This window comes from Antechinus flavipes, chromosome 3 (assembly GCF_016432865.1).
Source record: "Antechinus flavipes isolate AdamAnt ecotype Samford, QLD, Australia chromosome 3, AdamAnt_v2, whole genome shotgun sequence".
Taxonomy (NCBI): domain Eukaryota; kingdom Metazoa; phylum Chordata; class Mammalia; order Dasyuromorphia; family Dasyuridae; genus Antechinus; species Antechinus flavipes.
Genome location: NC_067400.1, coordinates 406,588,697 through 406,608,703, shown reverse-complemented (window position 1 = coordinate 406,608,703; position 20,007 = coordinate 406,588,697). Strand labels below are relative to the sequence as shown.

The 20,007-nt window shown below is 35.3% G+C and overlaps 2 protein-coding genes across 9 annotated transcripts in view; one reads left to right on the top strand and one right to left on the bottom strand.

Moving 5' to 3' along the window:
* The window catches only part of PDE1A (phosphodiesterase 1A), a 476,490-nt gene that overhangs the window by 33,389 nt on the left and 423,094 nt on the right, over positions 1-20,007 (bottom strand). For 7 of the 8 annotated variants that reach the window (XM_051986089.1, XM_051986088.1, XM_051986084.1 and 4 more), the window contains one exon: positions 1,655-1,903. The exons of the other annotated variant lie outside the window; for it this stretch is intronic. In XM_051986089.1, the coding sequence (XP_051842049.1) occupies positions 1,655-1,903 (249 nt within the window). The remainder of the gene's footprint in view (positions 1-1,654; positions 1,904-20,007) is intronic. 8 annotated transcript variants of the gene reach the window in all.
* On the top strand, positions 10,851-12,451 carry LOC127554502 (mitochondrial folate transporter/carrier-like). The gene has a single exon (XM_051986091.1). The coding sequence runs from the start codon at positions 11,132-11,134 to the stop codon at positions 12,071-12,073; it is 942 nt and encodes a 313-aa protein (XP_051842051.1). The 5' UTR covers positions 10,851-11,131; the 3' UTR covers positions 12,074-12,451.

The following is a 20,007-nucleotide window of genomic DNA, read 5'->3' as shown; positions in this document are numbered from 1 at the left end:
TCTGAAATTCTTTGTTACTGCTCAGGGGGTCACATCTTCCCAGTCACTTTGGCTCATAACTTCAATGTCAGCCTTGGCTTCCTATCCTGATAGGTTGCAAAATCCTATCTTCATTATATCTTTTATATACGCCCTCTTCTTGCTACTCACCCAGTGCACCTGGATGCAAATGCTTATAACCTCATGCCTTGCCTACTCCAATAGTCTCATCTGGCTTTACTTTAGGCCATCCTCTAAACAACTACAAATTCCTAAATCATAGGTCTGACTCTACCATCCCTATATTCAATAAACTGCATCTCTTACCTCCAAGCAACTAAATGAAAATCCTATTTAACTTTAAAACCTTCTGGTTTTCTTCCTATCTTTGCAGTCCTCCCCTATTTAGTTCCCTTTCCTTTATTATACAGTTCAGCACCTCTGATTTTTTTTGCTAATACTCATATATGATATTACATCTTCTGACTTATGTATTTTCACTAGCTGTTTTTTCCTCCTAAAATTCTCTCCATCTTCTCTGCCTCCTGGTTTCTTTCAGGTCTTAGCATAAATTCTCCTTCACATGTCTAAGAAGTTGAATTCTATAGTGATCTTAGGTATATAAGTTATATGTGAATTTATAGACCATACCTATAGTACAGTTTATTTTATATATTTTATATAGTATAATACATGAAAATCTGTTATATCTAGTATATATTCATATGCATTCCAACTTTTATAGAGTCTCTATACCGGAAAGACTGGAAGATAAAGGTCATGTTATATGTTCTGTAGTTGCTAGCAAAAATTCTGCTTTTATTTTTTTAGAAATAGGATTCTTAACTTGGTATATGTGAATTTGCTTTTTAAAAATCTCTTGACAGATGTACTTCAATATAATTGGCTTCTTTTAGAACCCCATATATTTTCTTTTATGTATTATTTTTTTCCATTAAAAATCCATAGCATCCACCAGACTGTCAAAGGAGTCTGTGACATAGGAAATAAAAAGTTAAGAATCCTTATTCTAAAATGTCAGCTTTCTATCCTTTCCTTAATCTCCAGGAAAACAAAAACCAAAACAGAAAAAAAAAATAAATCAACCAGAAAATCATCCACAATCTTTAAGTAATGCCTTCTAATATCTCATACCTGTAGCTTGATGAAAAATCTACCTAACCCTACTTCTAAATATAAAGCAGATTTCCCATTGAAATGTCTTCAATCTGCCAAAATTTATTTGAATGTCATTTATTTTACTGTAGTGAGGGTGGGGACTGAAAGATCTACAATCTCCACCAGTAACTGGTGATCTGATTAAATAGAAAGTAATCTCAGTTATACATCAAAGTATACTCAAAAGTAACAGGCAACTTGTCTTTACTCCTAAAGTTATATAAAGTCATTGAATTTTTTAAAGTATATCTTTAGAGGAAGGAAACTATTTCTAGACATGCAAAAGTTGTCTTCTGAAGAGAAAATAGCTATGTCCATAGCTCCTGGATTGTCTTCTCCATTAGAATGTGAATAGGGACCATGTTTTTACCTTCTTTTAATAATATAATAATATAATGAGGGTCAATCAGTGTTTGGGATCTGGGGTTTGTTAGTTTGTTTTTACTAAGGAAATGGTTGATTTATAATAAAACTAGTCTCGAGGTCTTAAAATTACCCTTATTTTCAGAAGTATCCATATTTTCTCCTGACTGAGTAGGATCTAAGGAGGCTGGCTTATAAACAAAGCATCTAACGTCAGCTTCTCTAGGCACAGACACAGAAGCACAAGACATGTTTGGTGAAGCACTGATTCCTTCCATATTGCTAAACTTGGAGGTCAAATTTGCATTCTTTTCTGCATCATGCTCATCTCTTCTTAAAAATGATCTTCTTTTCTGAAGTTCTTTTTCATGCTGTAATAATTCTGCCAAAAGGAATGAAATACATTAAGTGCTATATATATATAAAGTTGAATTTGTAGCTATTGGCTAACATTGGTAGTTTTGTAGAGGATACTTTTGTCAAAGAAAGAACTCTTCTGTGGCAGAGGTCTTTAACCTTTTTTGTACCATGGATCTCTTAAACAGTCTGGGGAAGCCCTGAACCCCTCTCAAAATAATGGCATTCAATGCATAAATAATATACAAAGGAAACCAATTATATTGAAAGAAAGATGTAATTCTTTTCCCATTCTAGTTCATTAAAGCCTTGAAATCTCACCATGCACTTCAAGTTAAAAACCTCTACTCTATTTCATTTTGGATTTTTACATAAAATAATAATCCTACAAAGTTGGTTATGTCAAAATAATGAATTTTATGTGTCCATTTAACATATATTGCCAGGATGAAAAATTTTGGTTACAATACTATCTACTAGTGCTAGGGTATAGGACCGTGCTGAAAGGGGGTACAGAGGCCACGTCAACCTTTGGCGCACAATCAGTTTTCTGCCCCCTTGCAGAAATGCCCTTGTTGAGCAAGGAGCAGTGATTTGTGACTATAGAAAAGGGTTCCGTCTAAGGGTCACTGAGTATTGCTAGTAAGCAGACATGCCTTGACAAGACCTCTCACCTTTGAGTGATGGATTGGCTCTCCTCCCGTTGGCAGATACCATGCATATGCAAAGCCTACAAGCTGCTTTTCTGAATGGTGACTGGAGACTGCTTACTGTTCATGCATGAGCTGATCAAGCTTGCAAAAATGTCTATCAACAAGGTCATATGGCATAATAAACTGGAGCTCTTCTCACACCCTATGAGTTTCCCACCTCATTCATCTTGCCTCTGAGATCAAAGGGCTCATATACTTTGAGCTCTTAAGATGGCCACAACATACTATCCTAAGCAGGACTGAGTTCGTCCAGGAATAGGTCAAAACTTCAGTGCTGATCAGTAATAGTGTTAGGTCCATATGTTAACATTTTTCTGACTCTCTCGATACTCCCCGCTTCTCCTCAGTACAGTAATTTTTATAAGAAATCATGTATAAACCGTTCTCAAAATCAGAACAGCATTATTTACAAATTGTAACCAAAATTCACATCCTGGCAATATGTGTTAAATTAATAGAAACCATTTAGGCACTGCTGTCAGGGCTTTTTGGTCCTATGGCATATAAATACCAGACAAAATCCAGACCCTCATTGTAAAGACTAGACAATCATCACGTGGTGCTGAGAGTTTTAAAATGATGTGGACTGGTTAAAGTTTTAACAGTAACTCTGAAGTGATATGCTATGTCATGAGCCAACTCCAATATAGAACAGATAAGAATTATCCTCTGCGGCTAATTAACATGCCATTGCTTCCAGTTGTGGTCTGTTCTGGTGAGTCCCCAAGGAATCAGACATGTCTGCCTCCATTTTATAATTTTATACTTTGATTGTCAATACAGCACATGAGCAAATGCTACACTTTAAAGCCAGGGGAGATAGGGAGATCCAATATTAAATAAATGAATCAATGAATGAATTAATGAATAAATGGACAGATGAATGAATAGATAAATAGCAGGATGAACAAATGAATGATTAAAAAAAGATCTCTTTAAAAAGAAAGTAAAAGGGGACAGCTTGTTGGTGAAGTCAGGAGGACCTGACTTCAAATCTGGCCTCAGACACTTAACACTTTCTGGCTATGTGACCCTGGGCAAGTCACTTAACCCCAATTGGGGTGCCTCAACAAAGGGAGGAAAAAAGCAAAAGACTGAATTAAGTAGCCTTTAGTATCCTTTAAAAGTCTTAATCCTAAAATCTATGATACTGTTAAACCTTTAAAAAAATATTTCTGGCATAATCAACCCATTATATGCAATATTTATCCCTTTTAGTGACTTCATTAAGAAAGGAAAGAGTCCAAAATTGGATGTTAAAGATGAAGGTACTTTTAGGATTCTGTAGTACTTTTTGCCATAACAATACTGTGTGACACCTGGTGTAAATATTACTTTATATGTCAGGTAAGCAAGACTCTTTGCAAATCTTTTTCCCCACCTGAGGCAATTGGGATTAAGTGACTTGCCCAGGATCACACAGTCAGGGAATGGTAAGTGTCTGAGATCAGATCTGAACTCAGGTCCTCCTGACTTCAGGACCCGTGCTCTATCCACTGTACTACATATCTGCCCCAGGTAAATAAGATTCTTAAGAGTTAGTGGCATATCTTGGGAAAAATAAGATGGTGAGAAATATGTATATTAGAAATGCACAAGTTTAACATATATTGGTTTATTTGCTCTCTGGGGGAGGAAGGGGGAGATGGGAGGGAAAAATTGGAACATAAGGTTTTTTCAAGGGTGAATTTTGAAAATTATCTATGCATATGTTTTAAAAAGCTTTAATTAAAAAAAAGAATTAGTAGCTTCTACAATGGCACAGCTAATGAGTATCAGAGCTGGAATACAAGCTTTTTGATCCCCAAAACTTGCTCACTCCTCTACATTATACATATGTACCATCTAAATGCTGCATCTCATTTATACCTCTCTACTATGTGGAATTTCTAGTGATCAAGGAGACAAAACCCCATTGGTGACCAGACAAGATTCCTGCCTTTTATTCACAGGTAATTTATATCAACTTGACTTGCCCAGGATCACACAGCTAATAAGTGTCTGAGTCTACATTTGAATTCAGGTGTTTGAGATTCCAGTTTTATTCCACGGGGTTATCCATTGAGCCATGTATGCTCCTTCCAGGGTCAGAAAGACTGGATTTCAAATCTGGCCTCACCAGCTGTATAGGCCTGGGGAGTTTACTTAAACCTCTATCTGCCTCAGTTTCTGCATCTGCATAATATGGGGATAGTAGTAACATCTTTCTCCCTGAGTTGTAAAGTGCTTAGTACAGCATCAGGCACATAATAACTACCTAAATATCTAAATATTAGCCATCATTAACCCAAAACAAAAGAATAAGATAGTGGGCTTTAATCAAAAAATATATTGTGACTGATTAGCATAATAAATAATAATGATGCTTCATACTATGTATAATGATGATCTTTAATCAGAAAATGTCTTGCAATATTAAAATAATAAGTAATAATAATATTTGGTATAGCAATTAAGTTTGAAAACAGACCTTCCAGCAATACTACTTGGGGTAGGGCTACTCCAGACAAAGTAAGGAAATGAGAATTGTTTGTGGAAAGTGAGGAAAGGAATGGAGAAAGTGGTACGAAGGGAGGCATGGAGAGAGGGAGGAAGAGAGAGAGAAGATCCAGAATTGGCTACTCTTGTATTAGTTATTGTGCACTTTAACCTGAGGCAGCATTTTATTATTTTAGAAAGACATGTAGCCACAGTGAGGTTCAAACATATAGTGTCAGAAGTAGCTACACCCAAAGAAAGAACACTGGGAAACAAATGTGAACTATCTACATTTTTGTTTTTCTTCCCGGGTTATTTATACCTTCTGAATCCAATTCTCCCTGTGCAACAAGAGAACTGTTCGGTTCTGCAAACATATATTGTATCTAGGATATACTGCAACATATCCAACATATATAGGACTGCTTGCCATCTAGGGGAGGGGGTGGAGGGAGGGAGGGGAAAAATCGGAACAGAAACGAGTGCAAGGGATAATGTTGTAAAAAAATTATCCTGGCATGGATTCTGTCAATATAAAGTAATTATTAAATAAAAATTTAAAATAAAAAAAAAAGATTCAAGCCAAAAAAAAAAAAAAAAAAAAAAGACAATGTGAAACTAGCAAAGACCTACTACAGCCCAAATCAGATTAAAATGTACTTGGGAAATGCTTATCAAAAAAAAATAAACTAAAACATATTATAACACAAACATATGCGTGTCAGAGATTGAATGAAGCCATCAGAGGTATTAGGGCAGCCATGTCTGGAATTATGTATATTTAGCCAGAAGCATAGTGAGGACAAACTAAATGCATCTTTCCCATCCCTGCCTCCCCACCCCAAAAAAATCACACAGGACTCAACAATAGCACTAATCCCTGGAGCTCAGCAGAAAGCTATACTTTAGGAGAACTTCATTCAAATTTCAAAGTGTGAAAAGGTTTCCAATAACCAGAAGCTACAAGTTTATTCTTTGATCATATATTTTTTTCTAAGTTTGAGCACACTCTTTGCAGGGACCTTGTGTGTGTATTCAAGGGAAATGTAACTCTTGGTTTGGAGAGAAGTTTTTTCAACTCTGCTTACTATGTCCACTTATTAAAATATCCAAAAGCAGTGGATAAAGCATTGGTTTCATAGTCAGGACAACATAAATTCAAATTTGAGTTCAAGATACTTATTAGCTGTGTAATCTTAGGCAAGTTCCTTAATCCATTTGACTCCATTTCTTCAACTATAAAATGGGGTTAATACTAACACTCACTTTGTAGGGTTTTTCTAAGAATGAAATGAGTCAATATTTGTAAAATTATGTAGTATACTTTCCATTATACTTTCATATATTTTTATTTCCTTTTTCTTCTTTCCAAACTATGTCTGGCTGATAATAAGAAACACACAGGGGAATCATCAATGACAATAGCAGAAAATTCTATAATTTCTCAAAGTTCCAGGGGAACCTTATATTAGTTACATTTATATGGCAAAATGCTTCATATTTGTTAAATGATTGAATCCTTACAAGAAATCTTTAAGGCAGGTATAATTATTATCTTTATGTTGCATATGAAGAAACCACTAGTTTTTTCAAAGAGAGTAAGTGACTTGCCTAGGACCATATAGCTAGAAAGTATTTAACACATAATTTGAATCCATCTTGACTTGACTCCCAAATCCTTGCTCTATCCACCAAGGTAGAGTAAGCAGTAGTTAGCGATCTTCTGAGGACTCCAAGCTATGAGTATGCATTCAATATGGAGAAGTAGCCTTATAGCGGGCACTACAAGGGATTCACAAAACCCTGTTTGCCCCAGTTTCTTCATCTGAAAAAAATGTGCTGGACAAGGAAATTGCAAAACACTCCAAAAAAAGGATAAACTCCTCCAAACCTAGTGATGCTCACTGACTCTGAATTTACTCAACACTCTTCCCCTTTATCACAAGCTGCTGGTACTAAGGCTGCACTAACAGATTTAAGGAAACTACAAAAGCCTATATTTCTACAAGCTCCAGGCTTTACAAGTTTCCTCTAGCCTCAACAACCAGCTTATCCAAGCCCTTTAGCAATAAAAACTTGCTGGATGTTAAAATCAAGACGCACTAATACCTAGGGGAAAGGTGTGTCTCCCAGTAGTAGGCTCTGAAATATCAGAGCCAGCAGTTCTGAACTGTCTGTTTTGGGCCAAGAATGAAGAGAGAGACAGTGAGACAAATCCTCAGAACAGGGAAACAATCAGTGCATGTGAATAGCAGCACAGTATCTAAGTAGGGCCAATTTTAACTCCCAAAAGACATTTGGGGCAGAGATCCAGATTGGTGAACTGTGAATTGTCCAAAATGGGAAAAGGTTAGAATGATTTGAAATACAGTCCCCAAGAAAACTATAACCACAGAGAAGGGAGTCAGAAAAGAGAAATATTGCTGGGGGGAGGGAAGGGGAGGGAGTTGGGGAAGGGAGAAGAGAAGACGACTGAAAGTACTTTGAAAATAACCAGACAAATCAACAGGAAAACAATAATATTTTTTTGAGAAAATAAGTCTTTCAAATCTAATAAATTAGTTCAAACATTTATGAGTAAATACTGCAAAAGAAAGGAAAATGATCCAACATTTGATGAGATTGAGAACCTTTTGGAATTTGAGGAGAACACATAATCACATTTTATTCCTGTATGGTTTAAAAGAGAAATCGGAATTAGAAGAATAGAATTTATATTCTTCACAGCAAAACAATGAACAGAATAGAAAAACGAACCTGTAATGGCAAGCCCCACCAAAAAAAATGCCTTATGAAAATCCATTTTTGAGACAGATACAGTCCTAATATCAGGGAAAGTAAAAACAGGAAAAAAAACCACTATAGACCAATAACATTAATAAACTTGGTTCAAATGTTTTAAATAAAATATTATCAAATAGATTACAGTAATTTATCCAAGAAATCATTCATTAAGATCAAATAATACTTATCCCAAATGATACTTATATACAAAGATGTTTCCATCTTAGAAAAACAATCAACTCAAACTTAGTATATTAAAAATCAAAACCTACAGAACCACATGATGATCTTAACAGACACAAAAAGCCTTTTTAAAAAAATGTTAAAAACCCTAAATCCTACAAAGTATATGATACAGAAGGAGCTTTTCTTTAATATAATAAATACCTAAAACTAAAAGCAAACTCACTAGAACCTTTTCCAAAAAATTATATAAATTAAAGTATTCTCCCCACTGCTATTTGATATAGTTCTGGGATTTCTGGCAATACCTGTAAGACAAGAGGAAGGAATTAAAATAATAAGGATAAGTATAGAGGAGATAAAACTGTTCTTGTTTGCTGATGCTGTGATGATTTACTTGAAAAAGTCCAGGGAACTACTAAAGGTGGTTAACTGAGACAAGCAATAGCTTCAGTGAAATAGCAGAAAACCCTAAAAACATCATTTCTACAAAATAAAAGACAAGAAACTATAATACAAAGGGAAATTCCATTCAAAAGTACATAACGGAATACTTGTATAGAATCAATTACAAAATTGAAGAAATAAAGAATTGAAGTAGGTGGAAGAATATTCCATGTTCATGATGAGACTATAGGAATATAATTTTAGAAATATAATTAAAACATAATACTATTCTAATTGATTTTTTACTTCAATGCTATATCAATCAAATTACCAAGCAGATGCCAAACAGAGCTTGATAAAATAAAAATAAAATTCACTTGGGAAAATTATCTAGAATATCATGGGAAATGATTTTTAAAAGGACACAAAGGGAAACTATATTATAAAGCAGAAGTCATCAAAACCATTAATATTTTTATTGTTCGGTAAGAAATGACCAACAGGATGATTTCAGAAAGACCTGGAGAGACTTACACGAACTGATGCTGAGTGAAATGAGCAGGGTCAGGAAATCATTATATACTTCAACAACAATACTATATGATGATCAATTCTGATGGACCTGGCCATTTTCAGCAATGAGATGAACCAACTCAGTTCCAATGGAGCAGTAATGAACTGAATCAGCTACACCCAGCAAATGTACTCTGGGAGATGACATTACATTGAATTCCCAATCCCTATATTTTTTCCAGTCTGCATTTTTTATTTCCTTCACAGGCTAATTGTACAATATTTCAGAGTCCGATTCTTTTTTGTACAGCAAAATAACATTTTGGACATGTATACTTATTTTGTATTTAATTTATACTTTAATATATTCAACATGTATTGGTCATCCTGCCATCTAGGGGAGGGGGTGGGGGGAAGGACAGGAAAAATTGGAACAAAAGGTTTGGCAATTGTCCATGCTGTAAAATTACCCATGCATATAATTTGTAAATAAAAGCTACTAAAATTAAAAAAAAATTAATATTGGTTAAAGAATAGAGACAGATTAGTGGAACATACTAGGAAAAAAAATGATTCAGAAACAACAAAATTCAATAACCCTGTGTTCCATAAAAAGGAAAACATAAGTTACTGAAGGTCCATATTTGATAAAAACTTGCTGAAAAAAACTGAAGAAATCTGGCAGAAATTAGGCTTAGATCAACACCTTGCTCCATTCAACAATATATTCTAAATGGACAAATGACCTTAATATGAAAGAATACTGTAAGAAAATTATACTATTAAAAGAGAAAGCGATCATGTACCTCTCATACCTTTGGGTAAGAGATGTATTCTTAACCAAACTAGAGGCAGAGGCAATTACCAAAGTTAGATAACCAATTACCTGAAACTAAAGAGTTTCTAAAAAGACAATATTAATAAATATAGACTAAGAAGGAAAGTGGTTGAATTGGGGGGGAGTAGGATTAGCCAATTTCCCATATAAAGGTTTGGTATCCAAAATATATAAATCATAAATAAATGAGCAATCAAATAAACATCTATTTGTACACAGGACATGTATGTGTATGTATACATACATACAAATACACACATATATAAATTAATAACTTTTTTCCCAATAAGTAAATGTTGGGGATGATATGAACAGTTTTTAAAAGAAGATGGGCAAAGTATTGACAAAAAAAACCTCCAAATCACTAATAATAAAAGTAATTTTAAGAATCCTTGTTTCATCTCATACCTTGCAAATTGGCAAAAATGACACAAAATAACAACAATGTGGTAGGGACTGTGGAGAGATAATAACATTAATACCTTGTTGATGAAATTGTGATAGTATCATCATTTTGGAATTAAACAAATAAAGTGATTAAAATGTTCACATCCTTTCAACCAGAGAATTACTGATCTTATACTCCAAGAAAGTCATGAAATAAGGGGGGAAAATTCCTCATATATACCAAAATACTTTTAGTACTACTTTTTGTGATAGCTATGAATTGGAAACAAAGTAGATATCCATCAGCTGAGGAATGGCTAAACAATTTGAAGTATATTAATGTAAAGGAATATTAAGACACAAAGCCCCCTTAAAAACTTCAAAATATTTATAGCACAACTTTTGTTGCCGTTGATAGTTATGACCTGGAATCAAAATAGATGCCCATAAACTGTGGAATGGCTAAACATCTTTGGTAAATGAAAGTAACGGAATATGAGTTGTAAGAAAAGTGTATTAAGTAATGAACAGAAAAACATGACTTGAACTGACTCAGAGAAATAAGCAGAGCCAAGGAAACCATATACGAGGTAACTACAACAATTTAAGTAGAAACGACACATCAAGAAATTAAAAGTAAATAAAGAAATATAGGACTCAGATAAAGAAAAATGAGCAAGTACACTTAAATACTCTTTTGTGGATACAGGAGCTTCACGGGAGTCACCCATCGCGCATGTTTTCGGTTCTCCACGATGTGTCCATCAGGGTCAGTTGTGCGGACTCTTTTTCTTCTATATAAATTTAAAAAAAAAAAAAGACCATCTACGGTCGCGCCCCCCCCACCCCCCTCGTGACCCGCGCAGTTCTGCGATCCGATCCTGGCGACGGTCGCTACAATGGCGGCGGAGACGGCGTCTCATCTCAGTCCGGCGGCGCCCAGGCCGCGGTGTCCGTGGTTCCCTACATCATGAAGGCGCAGGGCCAGTCGGGGTGGGGCTCGACGCCTCTGACCACCGTGTTCCGCCATGTGCGGTACGAGAACCTGGTGGCGGGCGTGAGCGGCGGCGTCCTCTCCAACCTGGTGCTGCACCCGCTGGACCTCGTGAAGATCCGCTTCGCTGTGAGTGACGGACTGGAGCTGAGACCCAAGTATAACGGGGTCTTGCACTGTTTGACCTCGATTTGGAAGATGGACGGAATACGAGGCCTTTATCAAGGAGTAACTCCCAACGTGTGGGGTGCGGGCTTATCTTGGGGACTCTACTTTTTCTTCTACAATGCCATTAAATCCTACAAGACCGAGGGCAGAACGGAACGGCTCAAGGCAACAGAATACCTGACCTCAGCTGCCCAGGCTGGGGCCATGACTCTGTGTATCACCAACCCGTTGTGGGTCACAAAGACTCGACTGATGCTACAGTATGATGACAGCCCTGCAGAGAGGCGCTACACGGGAATGATAGACACACTGGTAAAGATATATAAATTTGAAGGGTTTCGTGGATTGTACAAGGGATTTGTGCCTGGCCTGTTGGGAACCTCACATGGGGCCCTTCAGTTCATGGCATATGAACTGCTCAAAGTGAAGTATAATAAACATATCAATAGATTACCTGATGCACAGTTGAGCACAGTAGAGTATGTTTCTACTGCAGCATTGTCAAAAATATTTGCTGTGTCAGCAACGTACCCTTATCAAGTAGTGAGAGCCCGACTTCAAGATCAACACATTTATTACCAGGGTGTATTTCATGTGATCAGGAGGACATGGAAAAAAGAAGGCATTCATGGATTTTACAAAGGAATTGTCCCTAATTTGATGACAGTGACACCAGCCTGTTGTATTACTTTTGTAGTTTATGAAAATGTCTCTCAATTTTTATTTGACCTTGGAGAAAGAAGAAAGTAAATTTAAAGAAGATAATACAAAAATATCCACTACAGCAGTAACAACATACCCCTTAGTGCTTGAAGTACCACATGTGGAAGAAATAGTATACAGCAACCTTACTCATGATTGCAATCAACTTTTAGTTGTTGGAAAAAGTCAAAAGAACTGATGAATTCTCACAAGTTTTCTGCTTTTGCTTTTTCAGTTATCCATGTGACTTGGCTGCCTGTGCCTAGAATAGCTGCCATCAAAATAATATTAAAATTGACATGAAGTGTATAGCTCAGTGAATTTGTCCATTTCGTTATTCAAATAGAAGCAGATTTTGCAACATTTTTCTGGTAGATTAGATGGATTTGCCTTTCTTGCTAAAGTGAATTGTGTAGATTGTTTTTTTTAAATACTTTTTTGTGTAGCAGTGAGAAGTTTGTCTCCTTGTAAGGACACATGATAGCACATATGTAATAGTTCATTCCAAAAGAACTATTTTAAATTTTAAAAGATTTGTTCAAGAAAGTGCCCAAACTCAAAGTACAGTATATCAGGATCAGTGGACAGTGAAACAGGCATTCACTGGTGATATACTTAATCTTAGGTGGAGAGATTCCATGTATTTTTCTCAAGATTAGGGAGTAGGTGGAATGGATATCTCTTAGAATAGAAATTTCCTCCCTTATTTTAAAATTTAATTTCAGATCCAAGTTTTCTGAATACTGGCACTTAATAGATCTTTGATTTTGCATACTACTTTGTTCTCCAGGATTAAGAATGTCTTCAGTCATCATTTAACATGGACATACCATTTAATAGAAAGATTTACAAAGTCACTGTGCAGATTCACAAGTATTTGGGTTACTTGGCAGATTGATTTTATATAAACTGGGAAATTGTCTTCCCATTTATGCCTGCAACTTAGGGATATCTGGATCTGGATCCTGTTGATTAAATAGGATTTTTAAATTTGTTTTAAATACAAGTTGTACTTATACTCACTATTGTTGATTTTATTTTTATAAGACATTGCAGGAGTTGCTGAAATAAAAAGGATCTTTCTCTTTCCCCTAAAATGTTGAAAGAGTAATTATATTCTTATTTGTCATAAATACCTATGACTGCTATTGCATCCCCATCTGTCTCTTGTAAATAAAACATTGCAATTTTCAAAGCTATATTTAGATGGTCCTTTGAAAATGGATCTATTTTATATTTTGAATAGTATTGTTTTTCAAATAAAGATGAAATAAAGAAATACTGTCATATGGGATGGTTCTCCCAGAGTAATATAGGGGAAGGGATATATAGGATTACTGTGGTTATGTAAGAAACAGAAAACATCAAAATGTAATTGGGAAATATTTAACAAAATAAAAATAAAACAGAAAAAAAATTTGTTTGATTGATCCAGTACTATCCTTATTTTACAAATGGAAAAAAAAAATTCTGTATAGTTATAGTATGTGAAGTCCAGATTACTTCCCTTTTGACCTCAGGATCAGCCAGAGTCAGGATCAGCAAAAGTCCTTGGTCTTTAAGAGGAGAAGTAAAGGAGATGGATGAAACTGCCACAAGCTCTCCAGCTACCCGATCTCCCTTCTCCTTGTTCTCCTCCAAAGTGACTCTGGCTTGTTTTACTCCACCCCCTCCCTCCTAAGATTATCTGTATACACCAAAAGATGGAGCCAGCACAGAATAGTGAGAAGGGCCATTTTACCAAGTACATGCTAATAGAGTATTGTCCAATGGGTAATTAGTCTTAAGTGCTTGGTTGTCTCATTTCAGTGTGTATTCAGAGTTTTAGCCCTTTACAACAGTATCCTCAAATCAAAAGCAAGAACTTAGTATGTTCCAGGCACTGTGCTAAATTCTGGGAAAGTTTCTGACTTTAAGGTGCTTATATGCTAATGAGGAAAAGACAATACATAAAGGGAATTAGAAAAGGAGCAAAGGAAGAACACTTGAAGGCATAGAGTTCAGGGATATGACAGAAAGGCTGGAGAGAGTCAGTGGTACAGCCTGTAAATAAATAGAAACTTGTTTCAAATCATGCAGCTACTTAATAGATGTATAGAGCTTCACAGAATCATATAATTGAAAAAATTAGGGAGACTCATATTCCTGAGTTCAAATCTAGCTTCAGGCATTTAGTAGCTGAATGGCCCCAGGCAAGTCACTTAACTCTATTTGCCTTAGTTCCTCATTCATAAAATGAGCTAGAAAAGGAAAAGGCAAACTGGTACCTTTCCCAAGAAAATCCAAATGGAATCATAAAATGTAGGACACTAGTAAAACAGATGAACAACAAAAAGCAAACATGGAGATCATTTAGTTCAAACCCTTTGATTTTATAGATAGACTGAGGGGATTAATTACTCAAGTCACAAGATTATTACATGGCTGAACTAGGATTGAAACCCAAGTTTTCTAATGCTAAATCAGTCTTATCATGACTATTAGATTTTTTTTTTTTATGTAACTTAGATATGTAGAGAACATATATACATATATATAATGAATGATTTTTTTAAATTTGTGCAACTCATTCATTTTGGACTTTAATAATAAATCCCATGCTTCTAGACAGTTTTTCACTTATGAATTAAAAGATACTTTTAAAGTATTAAAAATTAATGAGAATGGGAAAAGGATAGGAGAAAAAAGCAATGATGACCATTTTAAAGATTGCTTCATTGTACAATATCTTTGGCTCAGCAATGTCACTAGTAGTCTATATGCTATAAAACACAAAGAGGAAAATGATCCACATGTATACAAATAATGATAGCAGCTCTTTTTGTAGTAGCATAGGAATGAACTTTTAAGTGGGTGTCTAGTAAAGGAATACTATTGTGCCATAAGAAATAATGAATGGAATGATTTTAGTGAAAACTGAGAAGACTTGTATGATGCAATTATGTGAATAGGAGAAGGAAAAGGATTTATCCAATAAGAACAACACTGTTAAATGACTTTGAAAGACTTAGGAATGATGATCAATGACCAGCCATTAGATTTTTAGAGAATTTCTGATTAAAGCATGTTATTTCCTGATAGATAGGTTGTTGTGATCTAGTTCAAGGATCTGAATCGGTCCCTGTTCGGGTGCCAAAATGTGGTGAGCTTTTTCTTCTCAAATCGCAGCCAGGTGATAAAAGTTCAGATCTTTTATTATCTCCAATATAGCCCAGTTAGCTTAGAGGCCTATCTCTCTGCTGGGGTCCAAGAGCTCTTGCCGCTTTGTCCTTTGCTTCTGCCTTTGCTTTCTTCAGCCTCCAGAGCCAGCACCACTCTTCATGTCATTCCGGTGAAATCTCGACTTGTAGCTTCTTCCCTCTGAAGAACTTCTTTGACTGGCCCATTGAAGCTCTATTTATGCTCAAGAGAGGGATTGTAGGTTTTCTCCCATAGTGCTCTCTGGCCCAAAGAGCTTCAAGGGAGGTGTGAACTCATTGAACTCCAATGAGTAAAGGTGTGAACACAAGCCTTGTATTAATTAGTTCTACTTAGTACCTTGTTTCAGGTTCTGCCCAAAACATCTTCTTGTAAGATTAGATCAACTCTAATTAGTTAGCAGTTAGTAAGGATTCCAACAATAGGTGATATAAACTCAGAGTGTAAAATGAGATAATGTTCTCTTAGATGTGACCAATGTGGGGAGGGGTCATTTTGCATGACTATAAGTATATGTTACAAGGATTTTTTTTTTTTCAATAGCAAGAAAGGGTAGGAGGGAAAGAAAATTTTTATGCATTTAAAAAACATTTTTGAAATATGGATAAGCCAAAGCCTGTTCATTTTTAATTTTCCTTCTGTGAAGGAAGCAATTTTATTTATGACTTTTACACTGAGGAGAAAAAAAGAAGACAAAGGATATAAAGATAATTCAGATAAATGAAGAGAGATTTCACTAGATGGCATCACAATGGAAGATCTGGACTGACCTTGATTATATATTTGTTTATTTTTAAATGCAAAGTTAGTAATAAAATGCAAAACTACAGGGTGTTGGGTTCCTCCCCCCCCATATCTCTAAGTTCTCTAGGATTTGGGGCCCAGGGTTGAAACTGCTATTTCACATGATATATTGCATTGGTATAATGATAAATAATTGATGAGCTTACTTGTGATCACTGTCTGGTGAATTGACCACTTAAAAGCCCAAAGTAGCGTTAGCATTGATTTGTAAGCTCAGTAATTGTATTTATTGATCAGATGAGAAAATATGCCAGAAATTTTTCTACTGAATTATGCTTGCAGATATAGCCTTCTTATGGGCATAATATGATGATAGAGTAAGTGAAGGGAAAATGCACACACATACATTCAAAAACATGCACACACACACAAATAACTCTAGTTTTGAATATAAATAGCCATTTTGAAGAATACCTTTTTGGAGGATTTTTTTTTCCAAAAAAAGCAAAGAGAACTTATAATTATGGCTTGAGAGTTGAAAAGAGATTTTTGAGGTCATTTAGTTCAAGTCCTTCATTTTATTTATAAAGAAAGTTAGGTCCCAGGAATGAATGATCTATCTGCCCAATATTACATAGTAGTAGGATTGGGATTTGAACCCTGGTTTTGGGGCTTAATCTATTGGGCTCATCTATTTTTCCTATTGTATAATCATAGAATTTACTTTTTAAGTTTTCCAGAATTTTTAAATTATTAAAGCATATTTATTATACCATTTTATATAATAAAAATCCTGAATCTCAGGATCAAGATTAAGTCTACAGTATATAGTGCAGAACAGGCTTAACCTGAATTAGTTGAACTTGATTGGTCATATTTTATTCTTCAGATAATTTTGTTTTGTTGAAACCATTTACTTCGTTTATGTTTCATATAAAATTTAATTTTAATGATATTCTTTTTTGATCTTTTTGGTGAACAGTTAACATGTGTTCCTTAATATGTTTTTGAAAGATTAAAAATCAATCAAACCATAGAATCATAGAAATTCAGAGTTAAAGTAGGCTGTGGCTTTCAACTAGTCCATCTGCTTTGTTTTAGAAATCAGGAGACCACATACTAGAGAGGGAGAGTCAAAGACATGAAGCTGGTTAGTGGCCAAGTTGCCACTTTTGTTGCCATTCTAGTGCTACTTTTATTATAATTGTTTCAAAGAAAGGAGTAAAAAAAAAAACTTTTTAAAAATGAGGAGGATTCTGGGAAAATGGAGGATGATTTCTCCCATAAATAGAACAAATTTGATGAAAAAACAAGAAGATTTAGAGCAGAACAGGGGTCCTCCTGGTACTGTCCAAGAAGACCAAAAGAAAGACCCCAGACAGAGATTAATTGTTGTGAAGGGCAAATACCTCCTAGCTAGCTCCACAGAAACACCCAGTAGGGATCCCTGGGGCTAGCTGAGTTTGGCTGGAGCCTCAGCAGGAACCACAGACATTTCTACCTCTTGGATAGCTTGTGGAGTCCTGGTCTGAGTCCAAGAAAGGCTGAGTGAACCTGAGCTGACAGGACCACCAGGCCCAGCTGTGCTGCTGAGACAAGGCCCTGGGCAAGAAGGGTCCAGGATAACTGGTGAGTGCAGAAGCAGCGGGGTAGGAATGATGCAGGCTGCCAGCACATACAGGAAGCCCTTGACTTGGGGTTCCAGGTCAGAAGAGAGAGCTGAGGTGAAGGGAGAGGCACCATTCTTCCAACCCACAATTAGAGGGGCTTATACTAATACTTCTCATTTAAAAAAAAATGAACTGGGAAAGAAAAAAGAATTCAACCATAGAAACTTATGATGGGCACACATAAGACCAGGGTTCATCTTCAGAGGACACTGAAGTAAAAATAAAACAAAAAACAAACAAAACAAAACAAACAAAAAGCTTCTTTCTCAAAGAGTAATGTTAAATGGCTCCTAGTCTAGAGAGAATTATAAAAACTCAAAAAAGAATTTAAAAATCGTATGAAAGATATTAAGGGAAAAAAATTAATTAATTAAAAACATCCAAGAAAAACAAGAAGACTGAAAAAGAAGTTAACCAAGAAGAGGAGATACAGACTCTTAAAAATGAAAATAACTCCTTGAAAATTTGAACTGGACAAGAGGAAGCCAGTGAAAATATAAGATTCCTAGAAACAACAAAACAAAATATAAGGAATGAAAAATTAGAACCGAAGATGAAATATAAGAAAAACAACAGATTTGGAGAACAGATCAAGAAGAGAAAATATAAGAATAATTGTATTACCCAAAAGCTGTGACCAAAAAAAAAAATCTTGATTTGATAAAGCATTTAGTATAATGCCTGGTGTAGAGTAGGCTTTTAATAAATACCTGTTCTCTCTTCCCATTCTTCTTTTCTATGGTAGCTCATATGTTCTTCCTCATTCAAGCAAAACGTCACTTATAAGATATATTGTATACGAGACTTCTTTTTCAGATAAGAGTTAGTATTTATAGCAACTTAAAATCTTTCTAGTTATGAAATTCTTTGTTTTTCAGAATACTGAGTCCTTGTTTTACTTATCAGAAACCAGAGAGGGATCAAGAAAGATGAGACTCAGAGAAGACTATTTGATTTTGTTAGTGAAAAATGACTGGTAACATTGGAGAGAGCAGTTTTCATCAGCTAATGAGGGGGTGGTTTTTGAAATCACAGTGCAGGAGTTAGTTACAGAGAAAAAGGAAGCCACAACTGTGGAAAGATTTTTTTTCCTAATAGAGTGTGAAAGAGAAGGAAGAAATAGGAAGAAAGCTTGAGTGAAATGATTATTTTAATGTCATGAGATCTGAGTATGTTTATAGCCAACAGAAAAGGGGATATTGGACATGGAGAGGTTGAAGATTGGGGGAGGAATTAATGAAAGAAATATTAGGAGAGGCATTCACCTTGAAAGTTAGAAAGGTCCCTTCCTCAGCAAAGATGGGGGGAAAAAAGAATAATTGAGTGAAAGAGAGAGATTTTGAGGTACAAAATCAGTTCAAAGAAACTAATGATAATGGATGTCCCCTGTTTTCACATTAGGGTGAATAGTGGGATAGTATGATCCTTTTTTAAAAGGGAAGTGGAAGGAGTGGTGCAGATAGTCTCAGGAGAGAAGACAATGTTTGGATTCCTGGGACAATTCTAGAGTAGATGATTAAAAATTGGAGAATATTCAGATAAGCAAGCAAAGTGTGGCATGGTTTCAACAAGAATAGTTCACCTTATTTTTGGTTGTTTTGTTTTTGTTTGCTTTTGACAGGCTTATGACGGTGATGATGTGGATATACTTTGCCTAGATTTTTAGCAAAACTTTTGAATATGCATATATTCCTAGAGAAGATGGAGAAATTTGATTAGACACGTACATGAATATGTGAAAACCCTCATTTGGGGTTCATTTGGATCCCTATTTTATTCCAATCAGTATTAATAAATTTGAAATTTTACAAAAATCATAAAAGGGATAATTTAATAAAATAGGTTCTTAGAGTAGGCCTTTATAATAGGTCTCAAAATTTAATTTTAATGTAATGTTCATTACTTGTTTACCAGTTATGAAGCTTACTTGTATAATCACAAGAATGCTGAAAAAGATATCTTCATACTATTTTACTCAAATTCCATGTCCAAACTCAGCATGGCAGAAGTGACTCAATTACTTGGGAAGTTCCCCAATTTATTTTTGTGCCTTCAGACCATTCTCTCTTGTTCACCATAGCAGGTGACTATTTTATGATTACCTTATGACTATTTAAGTAAGTGTAGATGCCCTGTGCATGGCCCAAACAGAGACACACACTCTTTTCTCCCTCCTAATATACTATTTTTTAGTTGATTTTTCATTTTTGGCTGTTGGAGCAAGGTCTATCAACCAACAGGATTCTGTATTCTGTGTTGCCTTTCTAGAGTGTTCAAGTATTAAATCTGGTATCAAGCCTTATAAAAATAAGGACCTGGAAGAAGGAAGCATCTCAGATTATGAAGAAGATTTGATGTCTACTTCATTAG